Source organism: Microcaecilia unicolor, chromosome 4 (genome assembly GCF_901765095.1).
Source record: "Microcaecilia unicolor chromosome 4, aMicUni1.1, whole genome shotgun sequence".
Lineage (NCBI taxonomy): Eukaryota > Metazoa > Chordata > Amphibia > Gymnophiona > Siphonopidae > Microcaecilia > Microcaecilia unicolor.
The window spans coordinates 375,640,001-375,658,752 of record NC_044034.1 but is presented as its reverse complement, the minus strand read 5'-3'; the positions used below and the strand labels follow the sequence as shown (position 1 = coordinate 375,658,752).

At 43.7% G+C, this 18,752-nt stretch overlaps 1 protein-coding gene across 1 annotated transcript in view; it reads right to left on the bottom strand.

Annotated features, from left to right (window-relative positions):
* GK (glycerol kinase) overlaps positions 1–18,752 on the bottom strand; it is a 311,446-nt gene that overhangs the window by 100,762 nt on the left and 191,932 nt on the right. The window contains exon 13 of the mRNA XM_030202379.1: positions 6,293–6,373. Within this exon, the coding sequence (XP_030058239.1) occupies positions 6,293–6,373 (81 nt within the window). The remainder of the gene's footprint in view (positions 1–6,292; positions 6,374–18,752) is intronic.

The window sequence follows — 18,752 nt, the reverse complement described above, 5'->3', positions numbered from 1 at the left end:
CTCTGAACCGACCTCTTGCCTCTGCTGAGATCTGAATTATCCTTTGCATATCACAAAACTCTTCTCAAAACTGTTAAAGGAAATTAGGGACGCAAACAAACTGGACAACACAATAATAATAGGTGATTTCAATTACCCCAATATTGATTGGGTAAATGTAACATCAGGGCACGCTAGGGAGGTAAAATTCCTTGATGAAATCAAGGACTGCTTTATGGAGCAGCCGGTACAGAAGCCGACGAGAGAAGGAAAAATTCTAGACCTAGTCCTTAGTGCAGCGCATGATCTGGTGCGGGAGGTAATGGTGCTGGGGCCGCTTGATAACAGTGATCATAATAAGATCGGATCTGATACTAGCTTTGAAGTAAGTATACATAGGAAATCAAATACGTTAGCGTTTAACTTTAAAAACTTAGAGGAGCGGCTGCGAGGGTCAAAAATTTACATCAGGCGTAGATGCTGTTCAAAAACACCATCCTGGAAGCCCAGGCCAAATATATTCCGCTTATCAAAAAAGGAGGACGGAAGACCAAATGACAGCCGGCATGGTTAAAAAGTGAGGTGAAGGAAGCTATTAGAGCTAAAAGAAAATCCTTCAGAAAATGGAAGAAGGAACAGACTGAAAATAATAAGAAACAGCATAAGGAATGTCAAGTCAAATGCAAAGCGCTAATAAGGAAGGCTAAGAGGGACTTCGAAAAAAGATTGCGTTGGAGGCAAAAACACGTAGTAAAATCTTTTTTAGGTATATTAGAAGTAGGAAGCCGGCAAAAGAATCACTTGGGCCGCTAGATGACTGAGGAGTAAAAGGGGTGATCAGGGAAGACAAAGCTGTAGCGGAGAGATTAAATGAATTCTCTGCTTCTGGTCTTCACCAAGGAAGATTTGGGTAGAATACCGGTGCCAGAAATGGTATTTGAAGCTGATGAGTCGGAGAAACTTAATGAATTAAATGGACTTGGAAAAATTCCGCATTTTTAGGTATAACTTGTCTGGAATGTTTTTACGTTTGGGGAGCGTGCCAGGTGCCCTTGACCTGGATTGGCCACTGTCGGTGACAGGATGCTGGGCTAGATGGACCTTTGGTCTTTCCCAGTATGGCACTACTTATGTACTTATGTACTTATGTAATTCTTTGTACACCTGGAGGATGTAATGGGGCAGTTCTAGAAACTTGAAGAGTAGTAGAAGGGTAGTTAGTGGGGTTCACAGGGGTCTGTGCTAAGACCGCTGCTTTTTAACATACTTATAAATGACCTAGAGATGGGAGTAACTAGTGAGGTGATTAAATTTGCTGATGACACAAAGTTATGTCACTGCGCTCCTCCAGGGTCTTACTCCAGGGGCAGTGACGTGGAGGCGAGAGGAGGAGCGGCTGCAGAGACTGCGTTGTAAGACTCGGGCATTTGTGAATGATTTGGGCTGGGTTTAAAAACATTTATCGCTTCTTTTCTTTTTGTAGCAGCCGCTGCTGCTCAACAGGAGAAGCAGCAGCGGCTGGACAGCGGTACTACTGGCATCTGCGGGTGGCGATGGGGTTTGATGCGCCGGGGGGGGGGGGGGGGGGAGGTGTTGGATGTGCTTGGGGGGAGGGAGTGTTTGATGTGCTGGGCGTGATTGGGTGATGCGCCAAGGGGGGGGGGGGGGGGTTCTGTGGTGCCGTGCTTGTAGTTTTTTTATACGCCGCTCCCTGCCACTTGCTCCGAAGTGGCAGGGCGTGGCGAACTGACAGCTGATTTCCAGGCAGGGTGAGGAGTAGGGAAACACGCTGTTTCCCTAGTCCTCCCCCTGCCTGGGAATCAGCTGTTAGTGACGTCATCCTGGCTACGGAGCCTAGCTCAGCAACTCCAGGAGCCACGGACACAGGCAGTCCCACATTAGAACGTTGGTGGTGAGAATTATTATATAGGATAATAGTTTCCATTATTTTGCTCAGCACTGAAGTTAGGCTTAGCAGTCTGTAATTTCCCGGACCACCCCTGGAATCCTTATAAAAAACAGCTTCACACTGGCCACCCTCAGTCTTCAGGTACTACGGATGATTTTAACGACAGGTTACAGATCACTAGCAGATGATCAGGAATTTCAAGTTTGAGTTCTTTCAATATCCTGGGATGTATACTTCTGGCCCAGGTGATTTATCACTCTAATTTGTCAATTTGGCTCAGAACATCTTCCAAGTTCACCGAGATTTTTCATTTCCTCTGCATCGCCAACCCTGAAAACCATTTCTGGTACATGTAGATCTCTTACATCTTCTTCCGTAAAGACCGAAACAAAGAATTTATTTAATCGTAAATAGTATACTATACCATACTTTGTATCGTTATTTGAATATTTTTACTGTTGTAATTGTCTACTGCTCATGTTTGATTTATTCTTACTGTACACCGCCTTGAGTGAATTCTTTCAAAAAGGTGGTAAATAAATCCTATTAAATAAATAAATAAATCTCTCGGTTATGGCCTTGTCCTCGCTTAGTGCCCTATTTGCTCCTTCCTGATTTAACAGTCCCACAGATTCCCTCACAGGCTTCCTGCTTCTGATACACCTGAAAAAACTGGTACCATGAGTTTATCTGTGTGGCAAGTTTTTCTTCTTATTCTCTTGTAGCCTTCTTTATCAATGCTTTGCATCTGGCTTGACAGTGCTTATGTTGTTTCTTATTATCGTCATTCGAATTCTTTTTCCATTTTTTGAAGGATGTTGTCATCTTGTTTTGCCGCCCTGAGTTCCTCCAACACTAAGGTTTCTCTCCTAATCTGTGCATAACAATCTTTTGCCCCCCCCACCCCCCCCAGTCAAGGAAATCACATCCATTTGGCATGGCTTTCCTTTGATAAAACCATGTTGCCTTGGATCTTGTAACCCACTGGATTCCAGGAAATTCACTATTCTTTCCTTGAGCAATGCCTCCATTACCTTTCCAACCACACTGTAGTTTCTACATCTTCTCTACTTCTCCATTTTTGTGAAAAGGGATCACATCCACTCTTCTCCAATCTCATGGAACCTCTCCCATCTCCAAGGATTTATTAAACAAATCTTTAAGAAAACCTGTTAGCACCTCTCTGAGCTCCCGCAAGATTTTGGGATGGATTCCATCCAGCCCTACATCTTTGTCTACTTTCAATTTTTTAAAGTTCTTTATAAATTATTTATTTTGTCAACAGTGCTGCCTGTTTGAACAACTGTTGGGGCCTACAGTACAAAAAAGAGCTAAAAAGAGCTATTTGCCAGATTCACCCATGATTAAATAGGAGAGGAGGGGAGGTAAGAAATTTAAATATATTCAGGAATGGGAGGATGATTTAGGGAGGTCCCTGCAGGTAGAGGAATGGGATAAAATATGGAGAACAATAAAAAAAAAATTGGGTATGCCAGACCTCATTCAGGAAAATGGATATAAGGTATTTTTATGCTGGTATTATACCTCTGTAAAGCTATTCAAAATGTATAGTTGGGGGGGGGGTGGGTGGGGGCTGTGGTGAACAGGGGACATATTGCCATACTTAAATGGTTGTACGTATGCTTGCATGTCGACTGGTTGTGAAGAACTAAGGCCAGTGTTGGGCAGGCTAGTACGGTTTGAGTCCTGTATACAGCAATCTGGTTTAGGATGGGCTGGAGAGGGCATCGACAGAAACTCCAATAATTTGGAATGTGAGGACAATGCCGGGCAGACTTTTACAGTCTATGTCCTGCAATTGATAAGACAGATTTCGATAGTAACTTCAGTAGTTGGAAACCCTCTCCAGTCGGTTCAAAACTCTGCTGCCCGTCTCATCTTCCGCCAGGGTCGCTTTACTCATACTACCCCTCTCCTCAAGACCCTTCACTGGCTCCCTATCCGTTTTCGCATCCTGTTCAAACTTCTTCTACTAACCTATAAATGTATTCACTCTGCTGCTCCCCAGTATCTCTCCACACTCGTCCTTCCCTACACCCCTTCCCGTGCACTCCGCTCCATGGATAAATCCTTCTTATCTGTTCCCTTCTCCACTACTGCCAACTCCAGACTTCGCGCCTTCTGTCTCGCTGCACCCTACGCCTGGAATAAACTTCCTGAGCCCCTACGTCTTGCCCCATCCTTGGCCACCTTTAAATCTAGACTGAAAGCCCACCTCTTTAACATTGCTTTTGACTAGTAACCACTTGTAACCACTCGCCTCCACCTACCCTCCTCTCTTCCTTCCCGTTCACATTAATTGATTTGATTTGCTTACTTTATTTATTTTTTGTCTATTAGATTGTAAGCTCTTTGAGCAGGGACTGTCTTTCTTCTATGTTTGTGCAGCGCTGCGTATGCCTTGTAGCGCTATAGAAACTGCTAAATAGTAGTAGTAGTAGTAAGGACAAAGCCAGGCTGACTTCAAAGGTCTATGTCCCAGAAATGCCAAAGAGATGATGAAGAAGTATTTTATATCATATTCATTGCTGGTTTTAATCATGACTTGATAATGAGTGTGACTGTTAGGCATACTGGATGGACCGTTCAGGTCTGCTGTCATTTACTATGTTACGTGGTGGTGGTGTTGGTAGTGTAATACAATACTAGCAACAAATATTTCTGATGTTCTCCCAAATATTCAACCAGGAGATAACCCTAAGAATGAAAGTTGAGCTGATGAACATGCCAATAATGGGATTCAGTGATGGAGCCGGGGGCATGGCAGCACAGATGATGGCAGTCGCCCAATGAAATACAGACAGAGCTCCCAAACTAGAGGCAAATTGTAGTCAAAATGTAAGATTGGTATGCTATGTATAGAATGGCTGCAGTACGTCACCATAAGTTGGGACTTTTTGAAAGGAGGTGGCAGTGTTTTTAAAACTTTAAAGGATATATCCATTGATTTTATCGTCTCAATATAACAAATAGAATCCTACCACTTTAAATACCCCCAACCTTTCATTACCAATCTCGGATAGTTTGAAACTTCTAGGGATCACAATTGATCGACATTTAACACTGGAGACTCAAGTAACCAACACCACAAAGAAAATGTTTTATTCAATGTGGAGACTCAAAGGAATAAAACCATTATTTCCTTGTGAAGTCTTCTGTAATTTGATACAATCCATGGTCTTGAGCCAGACGGATTACTGCAACGCTATATATGCAGGATGCAAAGAACAACTACTCAAGAGATTACAAACGGCCCAAAATACTGTGGCAAGACTGATATTTGGAAAATCTAAATTCAAATCTACAAAACCACTCAGAGAAATTCTGCACTGGCTCCTTATAAAAGAACGAATAGCCTTTAAAATATGTACACTAATTCACAGAATAATCTATGGTGAGGTACCAGAATATATGCTAGAATTGGTTGACTTACCACCCAGAAACAGAACCAGATCCTCACGATCATATTTGAACTTACACTACCCAGACTGTAATGGCCTAAAATATAAATCAATTTACGCCTCAAACTTCACTTACATTGGCACTCAACTGTGGAACGCCTTACCCAAATCAACAAAATCTACCCAGAACTACCTAAACTTTAGGAAATCATTGAAATCAGTATTGTTTAAGAAGGCTTATTCCTCAGGTTCAACATAATCAGAATTATCGCTTACTATTATATGATCCAATGGACTCTAATTACACCTTATTATCCTCTTATTTACTACTGATTGTTAATTTTATCTTACTTCAATACCTATCGCTGTTCAACAGTTATTCCTATCCTGCTCTCAATTTGCAAAAATTGTACTTCTTGCATTGTAACTTTACTACAGTATTATTGTAAGCCACATTGAGCCTGCAATCAGTGGGAAAATGTGGGACACAAATGTGATAAATAAATATAGACTGCAAGAGCTCAGGCCTATGGTTTTACATGGGGCGGGAGGGAGGAAAGGATAGAGCTACCACTAGAGGGGGAGTGTTATATTTAGGGGATGAGCAGTGGGTGAGTAGTAGGTGGAATCATTGAAGAAACAATGTGCATCCATTGATTGTACTGTTTAATAATTGCAAAAATTGTGGAAAACTAAAACTTTAATTTAAAAAGAAAAAAAACAAACAACATTTGTTCTGTGTTCACAGGTGAAGGGCCGCAGAAGATGAATATAAATAGGAATGAATTGTGGTAGATCTTGAAGGATTTTCAGAAGACTGTGTACATGAGGAGCTAGATAACTAAAGGGAGACAAAGCGAAGGGGGCAGATGGAATACTGGGCTATAGGCAATTAATATAAATAGCATAATGAAAACAGCCTTAACAGTAAGTACTGTATTTGAAAAAAAACAAAACATAATAAAATCAGAAGCAAACTCACCTCAAGTGCATAGCATACAGGTTTGTCTCTGCCTAATTGGTAAGCAACAGTTGTCACCAGGCCATGTTCAGATAATACTGGCTGGAAAAAAACAGAACACAATTCAAAGTTGGATAATAAGATATATACAAATATTGTTCCTAAAATAAACCACAAAAATCTAGGGTATAAGAATGTTGGCACTGAAAGCTTTAGTTAAAGAACGTATGTGTCAGTGTTAGATTAGGAAATATTGTACAGAGGTATGTTTTAAGTAAAGAGATTTGAAATGCATAGTAAAAACTATACAGCAAAGGCTTCTAGTATTTGAATACAAACATTTCAAAATCTGTTTTTTCTTTGCATTTTTAACCTACTTAGCAAGTCACAGGAATAAATTCCCTTAAAGGCACTTTGGCTTACTTATTTTTGCCTTTATTGTAACCTATTGTGATGCTCTACCTACGTTATTTGGATAGTACCTTTAAAGATAACATGCTCCAAATTGTGAGCTCCTGAGACATCACTGGCTTTCTAGTATAAAAGATGGTCTTGTCTTTGGTGCCAGCAACCTGGTTACACCCTAGATAAGATGGAGCCATCTTTTTTCCACCTTTCTTAAGCACCAATGATCAATTTCTCCGCGCAGTTCCAAACAGCGCTGTAAAATTAGAGCTGGAACTGTGCGGGGAATTAATGCCACTATGATCAAAGCTAACAGTATGCACCTTTATGCATGTTACTAGCTTCGATCATGGGGGTACTTCTGCAGGAGAAGTTGTATGTCAGGTCCAGGTTGTCATAACGAAAAAAAAAAAAACCCCGGACCTGTCAAATATACAAATTCCCCTCCCCCCAAACCTCCAAGACAGAAAACCAGCAAACACCCCTCCCCCGGACACAGAGCACTGGAGGTCCAGCAGACCTCCAACCCCTCTCCCTCCGGTGGTCTAGCAGCCCAGAACATCCCTCCTCCTTCCAGTCCTGCCTTCAAATGGTGGTACCCAGCCCAGTGCATCCTGTTATGCTGGGAAGGGCGCCACCATTTTGGTGGCGGCACTTAAGAAGGAAGGAGTGCTACTCCCTCCTCCAGCTTCAAGCTACAAGGGGGGGGGGGTTCAAGGGCACTAGACCACCAGATCTCCAGTCTGCTCCGTCTGGGTGGGGGGGGGGGGGGGGAAGGAGTTGGGGGGGGGGGCACAAAACCGCCAGGGGGCCTGTAAGCATGCAGATACATGCTGAACAGGGCTTCCCATTCCTTCACAATGCTCTGCAAAGCATAATGCTAGCTCTGAGCTGGTGTCGGGTTCCTTGTTTGGAGCTCTGACTGCTGAGCATTGGGGAGAAATAGTTAATGCTCTATTTAGCACGCATTTGCACGCTACTTGTGGTCAGAGCCAGCTTGCTTGTTGTTTCACACACTCGCTGGCTCTGATCATGGGGCGGGTGCAAACATGAGAAACTAGTACAGCGCTAGCCTCTAGCTCCCGCGTTTGCTTCTGTTCATTGGGGTTTTAGTTAACAAATCCAAATCCCTTATCTCTGCATCACTGTATCATCCACGCATTGAGACTCCTGAGCTGTACTGCCTCTTGAGCTCCACATGCAGATCTGGCAGCATTACTGAGAATGCTACTCTGGGAGTTCTGGATTTCAACTTTCTACCTAACAGCCTAAACTGGCTTCCAGAACTTTCCTCTTACACTTTCCAATGTCATTTGTACTCACATGTACCAAGACAGCCAGCTTCTCCCCAGCACTGTGTGTGTGTGTAGGGGTGGGGGGGGGAGACACATGGGAACATTCAGCATAAGGAGATTCTATACATGTTCATCCACCTGGAGTATTGTGTTTAGTTTTGGAGGCCGTATCTTGCTAAGGATGTAAAAAGAATTGAAGCGGTGCAAAGAAAAGCTACAAGAATGGTATGGGATTTGCGTTACAAGACGTATGAGGAGAGACTTGCTGACCTGAACATGTATACCTTGGAGGAAAGGAGAAACTGGGGTGATATGATACAGACGTTCAAATATTTCACAGGTATTAATCCGCAAGCAAACCTCTTCCGGAGAGGGGAAGGCGGTAGAACTAGAGGACATGAAATGAGCTTGAAGGGGGGCAGACTCGAGAAAAACGTCGGGAAGTATTTTTTCACGGAGAGAGTGGTGGATACTTGGAATGCCCTCCTGCGGGAGGTGGTGGAGATGAAAACGGTAATGGAATTAAAAAATGCGTGGGATAAACATAAAGGAATCCTGTTCAGAAAAAATGGATTATCAGAAGCTTAGCGGAGATTGGGTGGCAGAGCCGGCAGTGGGAGGTGGGGCTAGTGGTTGGGAGGCGGGGCTAGTGCTGGGCAGACTTCTATGGTCTGTGCCCTGAAAATGGCAGATACAAATCAAGGTCAGGTATACACATAAAGTAGCACATATGAGTTTATCTTGTTGGGCAGACTGGATGGAGCGTAAAGGTCTTTCTCTGCTGTCATCTACTATGTATGTTTACTATCTTCAAATGTGGTATATATTATTCAATGCAAAAAATGAAAAGAAGGATGCTATATTGGAGAGACTGGCCAGATGTTAAAAACAAGAGTGAACTCCGTAGGACAGCATTTTATAAGACCAGAGCGCTCCATTAATGACTTTATGGTGAGAATACTAAAAGGAAATGTTAAAATCATCCAGCAACGTAAAACTTTTGAAGTTAAAATGATTAAATGTTTTGACACCCACCACACAGGTCTAAACAAAGATCTGGGTTTCCTATCATATTATAAACCATAAAATTATACTATTTTGTCACCTTTTGATCATCCATCTCTCTCTTCCCCCCATTCCTACCTTCTCCGTGAGACTGTCATTGGAATGCTTTTATGTTTCATATGTATGTTCTGATATATGTCATCATTAGCTCATTTCTGACCTGAAAAAGGTGGTGTTGCCTCCGAAAGCTAATCGAAAAATGTATTGTTAGTCCAATAACAAAGGTATCATCTTGTTTTTCTTTGTTTTATTTCTATTTATTATCCTTAAAAATACCACATCACTTTTTCAAGGTATATTATGTGTTACCGAGACCTGGCTCACAAATTATGTCCCTGCATGTTTACTTCAAGCCACACCTCCCAACTTTCTTTATTAATTGATTAGAAAAGCATGATGGTGGTTTGGCCGTTATATACGCTAACACTATCGTATATAACGGCCAAACCAGCTATATACAGCTAACACTATCGGATGCCCTCCACATTTTTCATCATCTTATTATCCCCCTCCTGCCACTTTAAATAGTGTTACCAATCTGCAAGTCACAATGGCACAACACATCACAGATTCAGCATCTCTGATAATTCTAGGTGGTTTAAATCTCCATCTCAAAGATACCTCTTCCCCTTTTGTATCAGATTTTCTTACTTGCATACATTTCTCTCATATCCAACATGTGATGACCCCCACACATTCAGTGGGTCACATCTAATATGTATCTTCTCAAAATGTTCATCTCTGCATCTCTGACCGATTTTTCATCAATGCCTCTTCCTTGGATAGATCATTTCATACACTTCCTTTGTTCTATTACATTTCCTCTTCAGACCACAATGACAACATAAGAAGTGAAGGACCTTCACAATGTGACTGCAGAATCTTTTGCAAGCCATGTTGATTTATCATCTGATTCTTTCCCCACCCTATCACTAGAAGATCAAGTTATATCTTGGGATAATTCCCTATCCTGTGCCTTAAACTCCTTGGTCCCTTTGAAAATCTGTAATCGCCTAATAAGGAACGGTGAACCATAGTACAATGCAAGCCTAGTAATAATAAAACGACAACTTTGCTCATTTGAACTTTATATTTTTGTGAATGAATTGTTTGTTGATATTTTAATGTATTGTGTGTGTTCCTTTGTAAGCCGTCTACAGTTGGAGATAGTGCAGTAAATAAGAATTTTGAAATAAACACATTTGAACATAAATGAAGACACTGTAACTTGCAATACTTCAACAGATACAAGACAATCATATTTATATAAGAAAATGGTTAATAAGGTGAAGAAAAAATATTACACTACTTTAATTGAGAAAGCCCCAGACTCGGATAATTCCAAGTTTATTTAAAACTTTCTACCCCGCCTACAGGAAAAACCATCAAGGCGGCTTACAATCTAAATTAAAAGGGAAAAACATATAAAGACTAGGTGAGATACAATAGGGAAAAGGGGAAAAAACTACAATATAGATAGGAAAGAATGGGGGGTAAAAATATATGGGGATATTGCATTTATAGTCAGAGGCATAGTGGAAATCATTGGGTTACTACTACTACTACTATTTAGCATTTCTATAGCGCTACAAGGCATACGCAGCGCTGCACATAGAAGAAAGACAGTCCCTGCTCATAGAGCTTACAATCTAATAGACAAAAAATAAATAAAGTAAGCAAATCAAATCAATTAATGTGAACGGGAAGGAAGAGAGGAGGGTAGGTGGAGGCGAGTGGTTACGAGTCAAAAGCAATGTTAAAGAGGTGGGCTTTCAGTCTAGATTTAAAGGTGGCCAAGGATGGGGCAAGACGTAGGGGCTCAGGAAGTTTATGCGTAGGGTGCAGCGAGACAGAAGGCGCGAAGTCTGGAGTTGGCAGTAGTGGAGAAGGGAACAGATAAGAAGGATTTATCCATGGAGCGGAGTGCACGGGAAGGGGTGTAGGGATGGACGAGTGTGGAGAGATACTGGGGAGCAGCAGAGTGAGTACATTTATAGGTTAGTAGAAGAAGTTTGAACAGGATGCGAAAACGGATAGGGAGCCAGTGAAGGGTCTTGAGGAGAGGGGTAGTATGAGTAAAGCGACCCTGGCGGAAGATGAGACGGGCAGCAGAGTTCTGAACTGACTGGAGAGGGGAGAGGTGACTAAGTGGGAGGCCAGCAAGAAGCAGATTGCAGTAGTCTAAACGAGAGGTGGCAAGGGTGTGGATGAGGGTTTTGGTAGAGTGCTCGGAAAGAAAGGGGCGGATTTTACAGATGTTGTAAAGAAAGAAACGACAGGTCTTGGCAATCTGCTGGATATGAGCAGAGAAGGAGAGAGAAGAGTCAAAGATGACCCCAAGGTTTTGAGCTGAGGAGACAGGGAGAATGAGAGAGCCATCAACAGAAATAGAAAACGGGGGGAGCGGGGAGGTGGGTTTGGGGGGGAAAATGAGAAGCTCGGTTTAGGTCATATTTAATTTCAGGTGGCGTTGAGACATCCAGACAGCAATGTCAGACAAGCACACTGAAACTTTGGTTTGGATGCAAGGTGAGATATCAGGGGTAGAAAGGTAGATTTGGGAGTCATCAGCATAGAGATGGTAGGAAAAGCCATGGGATGAGATTAATGAACCAAGGGAAGAAGTGTAGATAGAAAAGAGGGGGACCAAGAACAGAACCCTGAGGTACGCCGACAGGCAGAGGGATAGAAGTAGAAGAGGAGCCACCAGAGTGAACACTAAAGGTGCGGAGGGAGAGGTAGGAAGAGAACCAGGAAAGGACAGAGCCCTGGAATCCAAGTGAGGACAGGGTATCGAGAAGTATGCTGTGATCGACAGTGTCAAAAGCAGCGGAAAGATCAAGAAGAATGAGGATGGAATATTGACCTTTGGATTTAGCCAGTAATAGGTCATTGGAGACTTCAGTAAGCGCAGTTTCGGTTGAGTGGAGAGGGCGAAAACCAGATTGTAGTGGGTCGAGAATAGCATGTGAGGAAAGAAAATCAAGGCAGCGGCGGTGAACAGCACGCTCAAGTAATTTGGAGAGAAAAGGAAGGAGGGAGACGGGTTGGTAATTAGAGGGACAAGTAGGGTCGAGTGAAGGCTTCTTAAGGAGAGGTGTGACCACAGCATGTTTAAAGGCAGCAGGGACAGTCGCAAGCATAAAAATAAGTATTATTATTGGACTTTAGGAAAAACATCCTTAAAAAGAAAGGTGTTTAAAGTCTGATTTAAAGGTATCCAAACTTGAGCACTGTTTTAATTGAACTGGTAACGAATTCTATTCTGGAGCTTGTACTGAGAATATACTATCCAGATTATTTTCAAAAGAGACAGACGCCCATCTTCCGACACAAATCGGGAGATGGACGTCCGTCTCAAAAACAGGTATAATCGAAAGCTGAATTTGGACGGCCCCAACTGCTTTCCGTCACGGGGACGGGCGAAATTCTCGGGGGTGTGGCCGAACAGTAGCGAAGGTGGGACAGGGGTGTTCCGGGGCGTGGTTAACAGACGGACCTCTGCGCCTGATAATGGAAAGAAGCAAGACGTCCCCGACGAGCATTTAGTCCACACAAAGTTGGTCCTGTTTTTTTCACGACCAAGCTTCCAAAAAGTGCCCAAACTGACCAGATGACCACCGGAGGGAATCGGGGATGATCTCCCCTGTCTCCCCCAGTGGTCACTAACCCCCTCCCACCCTAAAAAACAAACTGTTTAAATATTTTTTCCAGCCTCTATGTCAGCCTCAAATACCATACCTAGCTCCATGACAGCAGTATGCAGGTCCCCCGAGCAATTTTAGTTTAGTTGGTGCTGCGCGGGACCCATGCAGAGAGCAAAAATTGGAAGAAAAAAAACATGCAAGTGCAGTCAGGGACGTCCAAATTAAAACAATAGTAATAGGGGGATTCGAACCAGCCACCTTCTGATTACAAGACTTGTGCTCTAACCACTGCACCACTTATTCAGTTGCTTAGACATTCCTTCCCTTTCCATTAAGTCCCTCCAAGTTTCTGTCAGCCAATCACAGCTCATTTACCTGACATCGGTGTCAGCTAAACGAGCTGTGATTGGCTGACAGAAACTTGGAGGGACTTAATGGAAAGGGAAGGCAGTCTAGGCAGCTGAACAAGTGGTGCAGTGGTTAGAGCACAGGTCTTGTAATCAGAAGGTGGCTGGTTCAAATCCCACTATTACTATTGTTTTAATTTGGACGTCCCTGACTGCACTTGCATGTTTTTTTTTTTGGACGTCCATGACTGCACTTGCATGTTTTTTTTTTTCTTCCGATTTTTGCTCTCTGCATGGGTCCCGCACAGCACCAACTAAACTAAAATTGCTCTGGTTCAAATCCCCCTATTACTATTGTTTTAATTTGGTCGTCCCTGACTGCACTTGCATGTTTTTTTTTCCTTCCGATTTTTGCTCTCTGCATGGGTCCCACGCAGCACCAACTAAACTAAAATTGCTCCGGGGACCTGCATACTGCTGTCATGGAGCTAGGTATGATATTTGAGGCTGGCATAGAGGCATCTCAGGGGGACCAGTGCACTACGAATGCTGGCCCCTCCCACGACCAAATGGCTTGGATTAGGTCAGTTTTTGAGATGGCCGGCAGCGGTTTCGATTATCGCTGAAAACCGCGGACGGCCATCTCTAGGTCCAGCGATCTCACCATTTGTCGTCTATCTGTAGAGTTGACACAAATGATGGGATTTCAGCGGGCCGAACCGTATAATCGAAACCGAAGATGGACGGCCATCTCGTTTTTACGGTTCGCTCTGCCTCTTCGCGGAGCCGTCTCCGGAGATGGACGTTTTTACACATGGGCGTTCGCGTTCGATTATGCCCCTCCAAGTCTTACATGTTCATGGTGAATTTCTCTATAAGTGAAATCTTCTGCTTAGTGTGTGGCGGCAGCCAAAAAAGCAAACAGGATGCTAGGAATTATTAAGAGAGGGATGCAAAATAAGAACAAGAATATTATAATGCCTCTGTATCGCTCCATGGTACGACCTCACCTTGAATATTGTATTCAATTCTGGTTGCCGTATCTCAAAAAAAGATATAGCGGAATTAGAAAAGGTTCAAAGAAGAGTGACAAAAATGATAGAGAGGATGAAACTGCTCCCATATGAAGAAAAGCTAAAGAGGTTAGGGCTCTTTAGCTTGGAAAATAGATGGCTGAGGGGGGGATATGATTGAGGTCTACAAAAAGTACAAAGACCAGCGAACACTCAATGAAATTGCATGGAAATGCTTTTAAAACAAATATGAGGAAATGTTTTTTCATGCAAAGAATAGTTAAGCTTTGGAACTCTTTGCCGGATGATGTGGTAACGGCGGTTAGTGTACCTGGGTTTAAAAAAGGTTTGAACAAGTTCCTGGAGGAAAAGTCCATAGCCTGCTATTGAGAAGAACATGGGGGAAGCCACAACTTGTCCTGGGATTGGTAGCTTGGAATGGTGCTACTAATTGTGTTTCTGCCAAATACTTGTGACTTGGATTGGCCACTGCTGGAAGCAAGATGCTGGGCTGGATGAACCTTGGTCTTATGGGAACATGAAGGTGCTGACCTCAGGGTATACGAACATATGGGACTAGATAACGTGCCAAATAAAGTGATTCATTAGAAGTACAAGTTTTAAATACTAGTAACAGAAATTTATATGTAACGCACTGTTATTGGTCACCAGTATGAATTTATCAAGTGCTGTGTAACATGATCAAATTATTTTAAGCCGTTAATTATTTTAGTGGCCTGCCATGTTGTGCCTAGAGCGTGAGCACTAAAAAGCTCATCTTTGCGGATCTTTTTCTGACCCCCTGAAGCAAGTCAGGATGATCAATATGCGGAGGAGTAGCCTAGTGGTTAGTGCAGCAGACCTTGATCCTAGGGAACTGGGTTCAATTCCCACTGCAGCTCCTTGTGACTCTGGGCAAGGTACTTAACTCTCCATTGCCCCAGATACAAATAAGTACCTGTATATACTACGTAAACCGCTTTGAATGTAGTTGCAAAAACAACAGAAAGGCAGTATATCAAGTCCCATTTCCCTTTATCTGCTGCGTGAGGTATTGGGAGCTCATTGATGTGGATCAGCACTGTTACCACATTTTGTGGTTTTAAGTTAAGTAGTTGCCAGAATTTTATTATGCTTACCTACGTTTGATTTTTTGGTATACTCTGGCTTATTTTTTGTATCAAATATTGAAACTAGATGCCGTGGACCTTTGAGGCAAGTGATCGATGCATGAAAAGAGGAGCTAGGATCTGAAATAGATGGGCTATAAACAGATCCGATAGCCCATTGTATACTCATCTGATGCCTCCTTGTCCTTCAGCATCTTTTTGTAAGAATATTTATTTCATTGTATTCACCTTTATTGCCACTTGTGCTCGTTTTCCTCTTCCCCTTTCTTTTTGCATAGATTTATTTGGAAGTGGCTTTCTTCCCCCATTAAATAGCTGTAATCAGTGACAATCCTTTACACAAAGACCCAAAAAGTTACAGTAATCTAACTGAATTATAACTAAAGATTGCATGAGAATATTGAATGCAGAAGGACAGATCAATGACTGAACAGATCTGATTAATCTAATCCTGTAAAAAGAACGTTATACAACCGATATCTGAGAATAAAGAGAGTACTCCTAGGAGACAAATGGACTGTACTAAAGGAATGGTCAGCCCATTTTTCAATACAGGTGGTGGGAGAAAAGAAAGATAGATTCTGATTAGAGAAAAGGATACATCTGCACTTTTGAGGATTCAGAATGAATTTATTAACATTACACCACGCAGTAATACATTGAAGTTTTGTATTAAGTTCTAAAATTACATTGGCTTTCGGGTTAGTCACATATAAAGTTCAAAATAATTTGTATGATCTTTAAAAGTTTAGCAGGTCAAAATGCAATTTGTCTTTCTAAGTATTCAACATTATTATCTACAGGGCGTGCCTCTCATTCCATCAAGTCTAGTTTTCTGTGGTTTCCAAGTTTTAGGGGGATTATGAAGAAGTACTATTTGCTTAAGTCTTTCAATATCTTGGAGTAAAAATGTGGAACAATATACAGCATCAGGTTAGGTCTAATCAACTTTATTTTTCAATGTAGAATGCAGTTGAAGCTTTTATTATATTCAGAGATAAATGGGAAAATTAGGTTCTTACCATGATAATTTTCTTTCCTTTAGTCATAGCAGATGCAGCCATTACAGATGGGTTGTGTCCATCAACCAGCAGAGGGAGATAGAGAGCACACTTTTTTCAGTGCCTCATACCAGCTTGCTCCACTGCCTCTCTTCAGTATTTGAAGCTTCCAGAGCAGTATGGCAAACCGCAATGGGAATAACATGAGCTTTCCTCAAAGCGAACGATGGCCCTACAACAAAGGGCATTAACTCAGAATGGAGGGAATGAAACATTCTCCCGGGGGGCATAAACTCATCCTCCACTGAGACATAACTGGAGGGAATAAACTCATCCTCCCGGAGGGAATAAACTCATCCTCCAAAACATGAAACTGGAGGGAATTAAGTCATCCTCCTTTAATTGAACAAGAATCCTGAAGACTGTTTTCTGACTTTCTCCCAAGGACGGAATCTCCAGGAAACATGAGCAGAACCTGAAATAGATTTACAGCAGATAGCATTCAGACAGGGAGGGATCATGGCTGCATCTGCTATGACTAAAGGAAAGAAAATTATCACAGTAAGAACCTAATTTTCCCTTCCTTGTCATCAAGCAGATGCAGCCATTACAGATGGGATGTATTAAAGCAATCCCTAGATAGGGTGGGAACAAGCCACACCACGCGCCAGCACTTGCGCTCCAAAATGTGCGTCCCTCCTGGCAGCCACATCCAGCCTGTAATGTCGGGCACAAGAGAGCTTAGAAGCCCATGTTGCTGCACTACAAATCTCTTGAAGAGAGAGTGCTCCAGTTTCAGCCCAAGAAGAGAAAATTCCTCTAGTGGAATGCGCCTCAAAGGCATCAGGCGGAGGCTGGCCGGCAAGCAAATAAGCTGAAAAGATAGATTCTTTAAGCCAGCGGGCAATAGTGGCTTTAGACGCTGGAGACCCTCTGCGAGGACCTGATAGCAAAACAAACAGATGATCAGAGGTCCTGAAAGAGTTAGTAACTGGCAGATACTGCAGCAGAGTCCTGCGCATGTCCAACAGGTGCAATTGCCCAAAAGATTCTGGAAACTCCTCCTCGACAAAGGAGGGCAAGAAAATAGGTTGGTTTAGGTGAAACGCTGAAACCACCTTAGGCAAGAAGGAAGGCACAGTCCGACCCGTGACCCCGGACTCTGAAAACTGCAGAAAGGGTCTCTACAGGACAGCGCCTGGAGCTCTGACACCCGTCTCGCCGAAGTAATGGCCACTAAAAAGACGGCCTTCAGTGTCAAATCTTTCTCTGAAGCACGCCGAAGCGGTTCAAAGGGAGCACCCTGAAGGGCCTTCAGCACTAACCCCAGGTTCCAAGCTGGACAAGGTGCACGCACGGGAGGACGGAGCCGAAGCACCCCTCTAAGAAACCGTGCCACATCTGGATGAGCAGCTAAAGACACGCCTTCAACCTTGCCACGCAGGGAGGCCAACGCTGCCACTTGCACCCGCAGGGAATTATAGGCCAAGCCTTTTTGTACACCATCCTGCAAAAAGTCCAGAATCGGCAAGACAGGAGCCCGCAGGGGTGTGATCTCTTTGGAAGCACACCAGACTTCAAACTGGCGCCAAATCCTGGCATAAGCTTGCGGGCTTGCAGGAGAGTGGTAATTACTTTATTGGAATAGCCTCTGCCTCTCAATCGCCAGGCCATAAGACCAAATCGGCCGGCGTCCTCCATGGTCACCGGACCCTGTGACAACAGGTTGTGAACCAGAGGTAACTGAAGGGGATCCTCTACGAGCATCTGTCGGAGGTCCGCATACCAAGGCCTCCTGGGCCAATCCGGGGTGACGAGAACCACTTCTCCTGGATGCAGCCGAATCCGCAGGAGCACTCGCCCTATCAAGGGCCACGGAGGGAACACATACAGTAGGCCCGGAGGCCAGGGTTGAGCCAAGGCATCCAACCCCGCCGTGCGAGGATCTCTCCGTCTGCTGAAGAAGCACGGGACTTTGGCATTGGTGCTTGTCGTCATTAGATCCATCACGGGCTTGCCCCACTTGGCACATATCTGCAGGAACACTTTGTCTGCAAGTTCCCACTCCGCTGGATCGATCTGATGCCTGCTTAGATAATCGGCTTGCACGTTGCTCTGACCTGCAATGTGAGCTGCCGACAGAAACTGTAGATGCAGCTCGGCCCAGTGGCAAATTTGTTCGGCCTGCGCGGCTAGAGCTCTGCACTGAGTGCCGCCTTGTCGATTTATGTAGGCCACTGCTGTCGTGTTGTCCGACATCACTCTGACAGCCAATCCTTCCAGGGTCACTTGAAAGGCCAGAAGCGCCTGAAACACCGCTTTCAACTCTAGGCGGTTGATGGACCACTGACTCCTCAGGTGTCCATAGACCCTGGGCATGCTTCCCCTTGCAATGTGCGCCCCAGCCTTTCAGACTGGCATCTGTCACCACTAGGCACCAATCGGGGAGCGCCAGCAGCATTCCTCGCCGCAGCATGCTGTCTGAGAGCCACCACTCCATGCTGAGTCGGGCCGCAGGGAGCCAAGAGAGTCTGCATTGATAATCCTGAGATACTGGAGACCATCTTTGGAGTAGAGC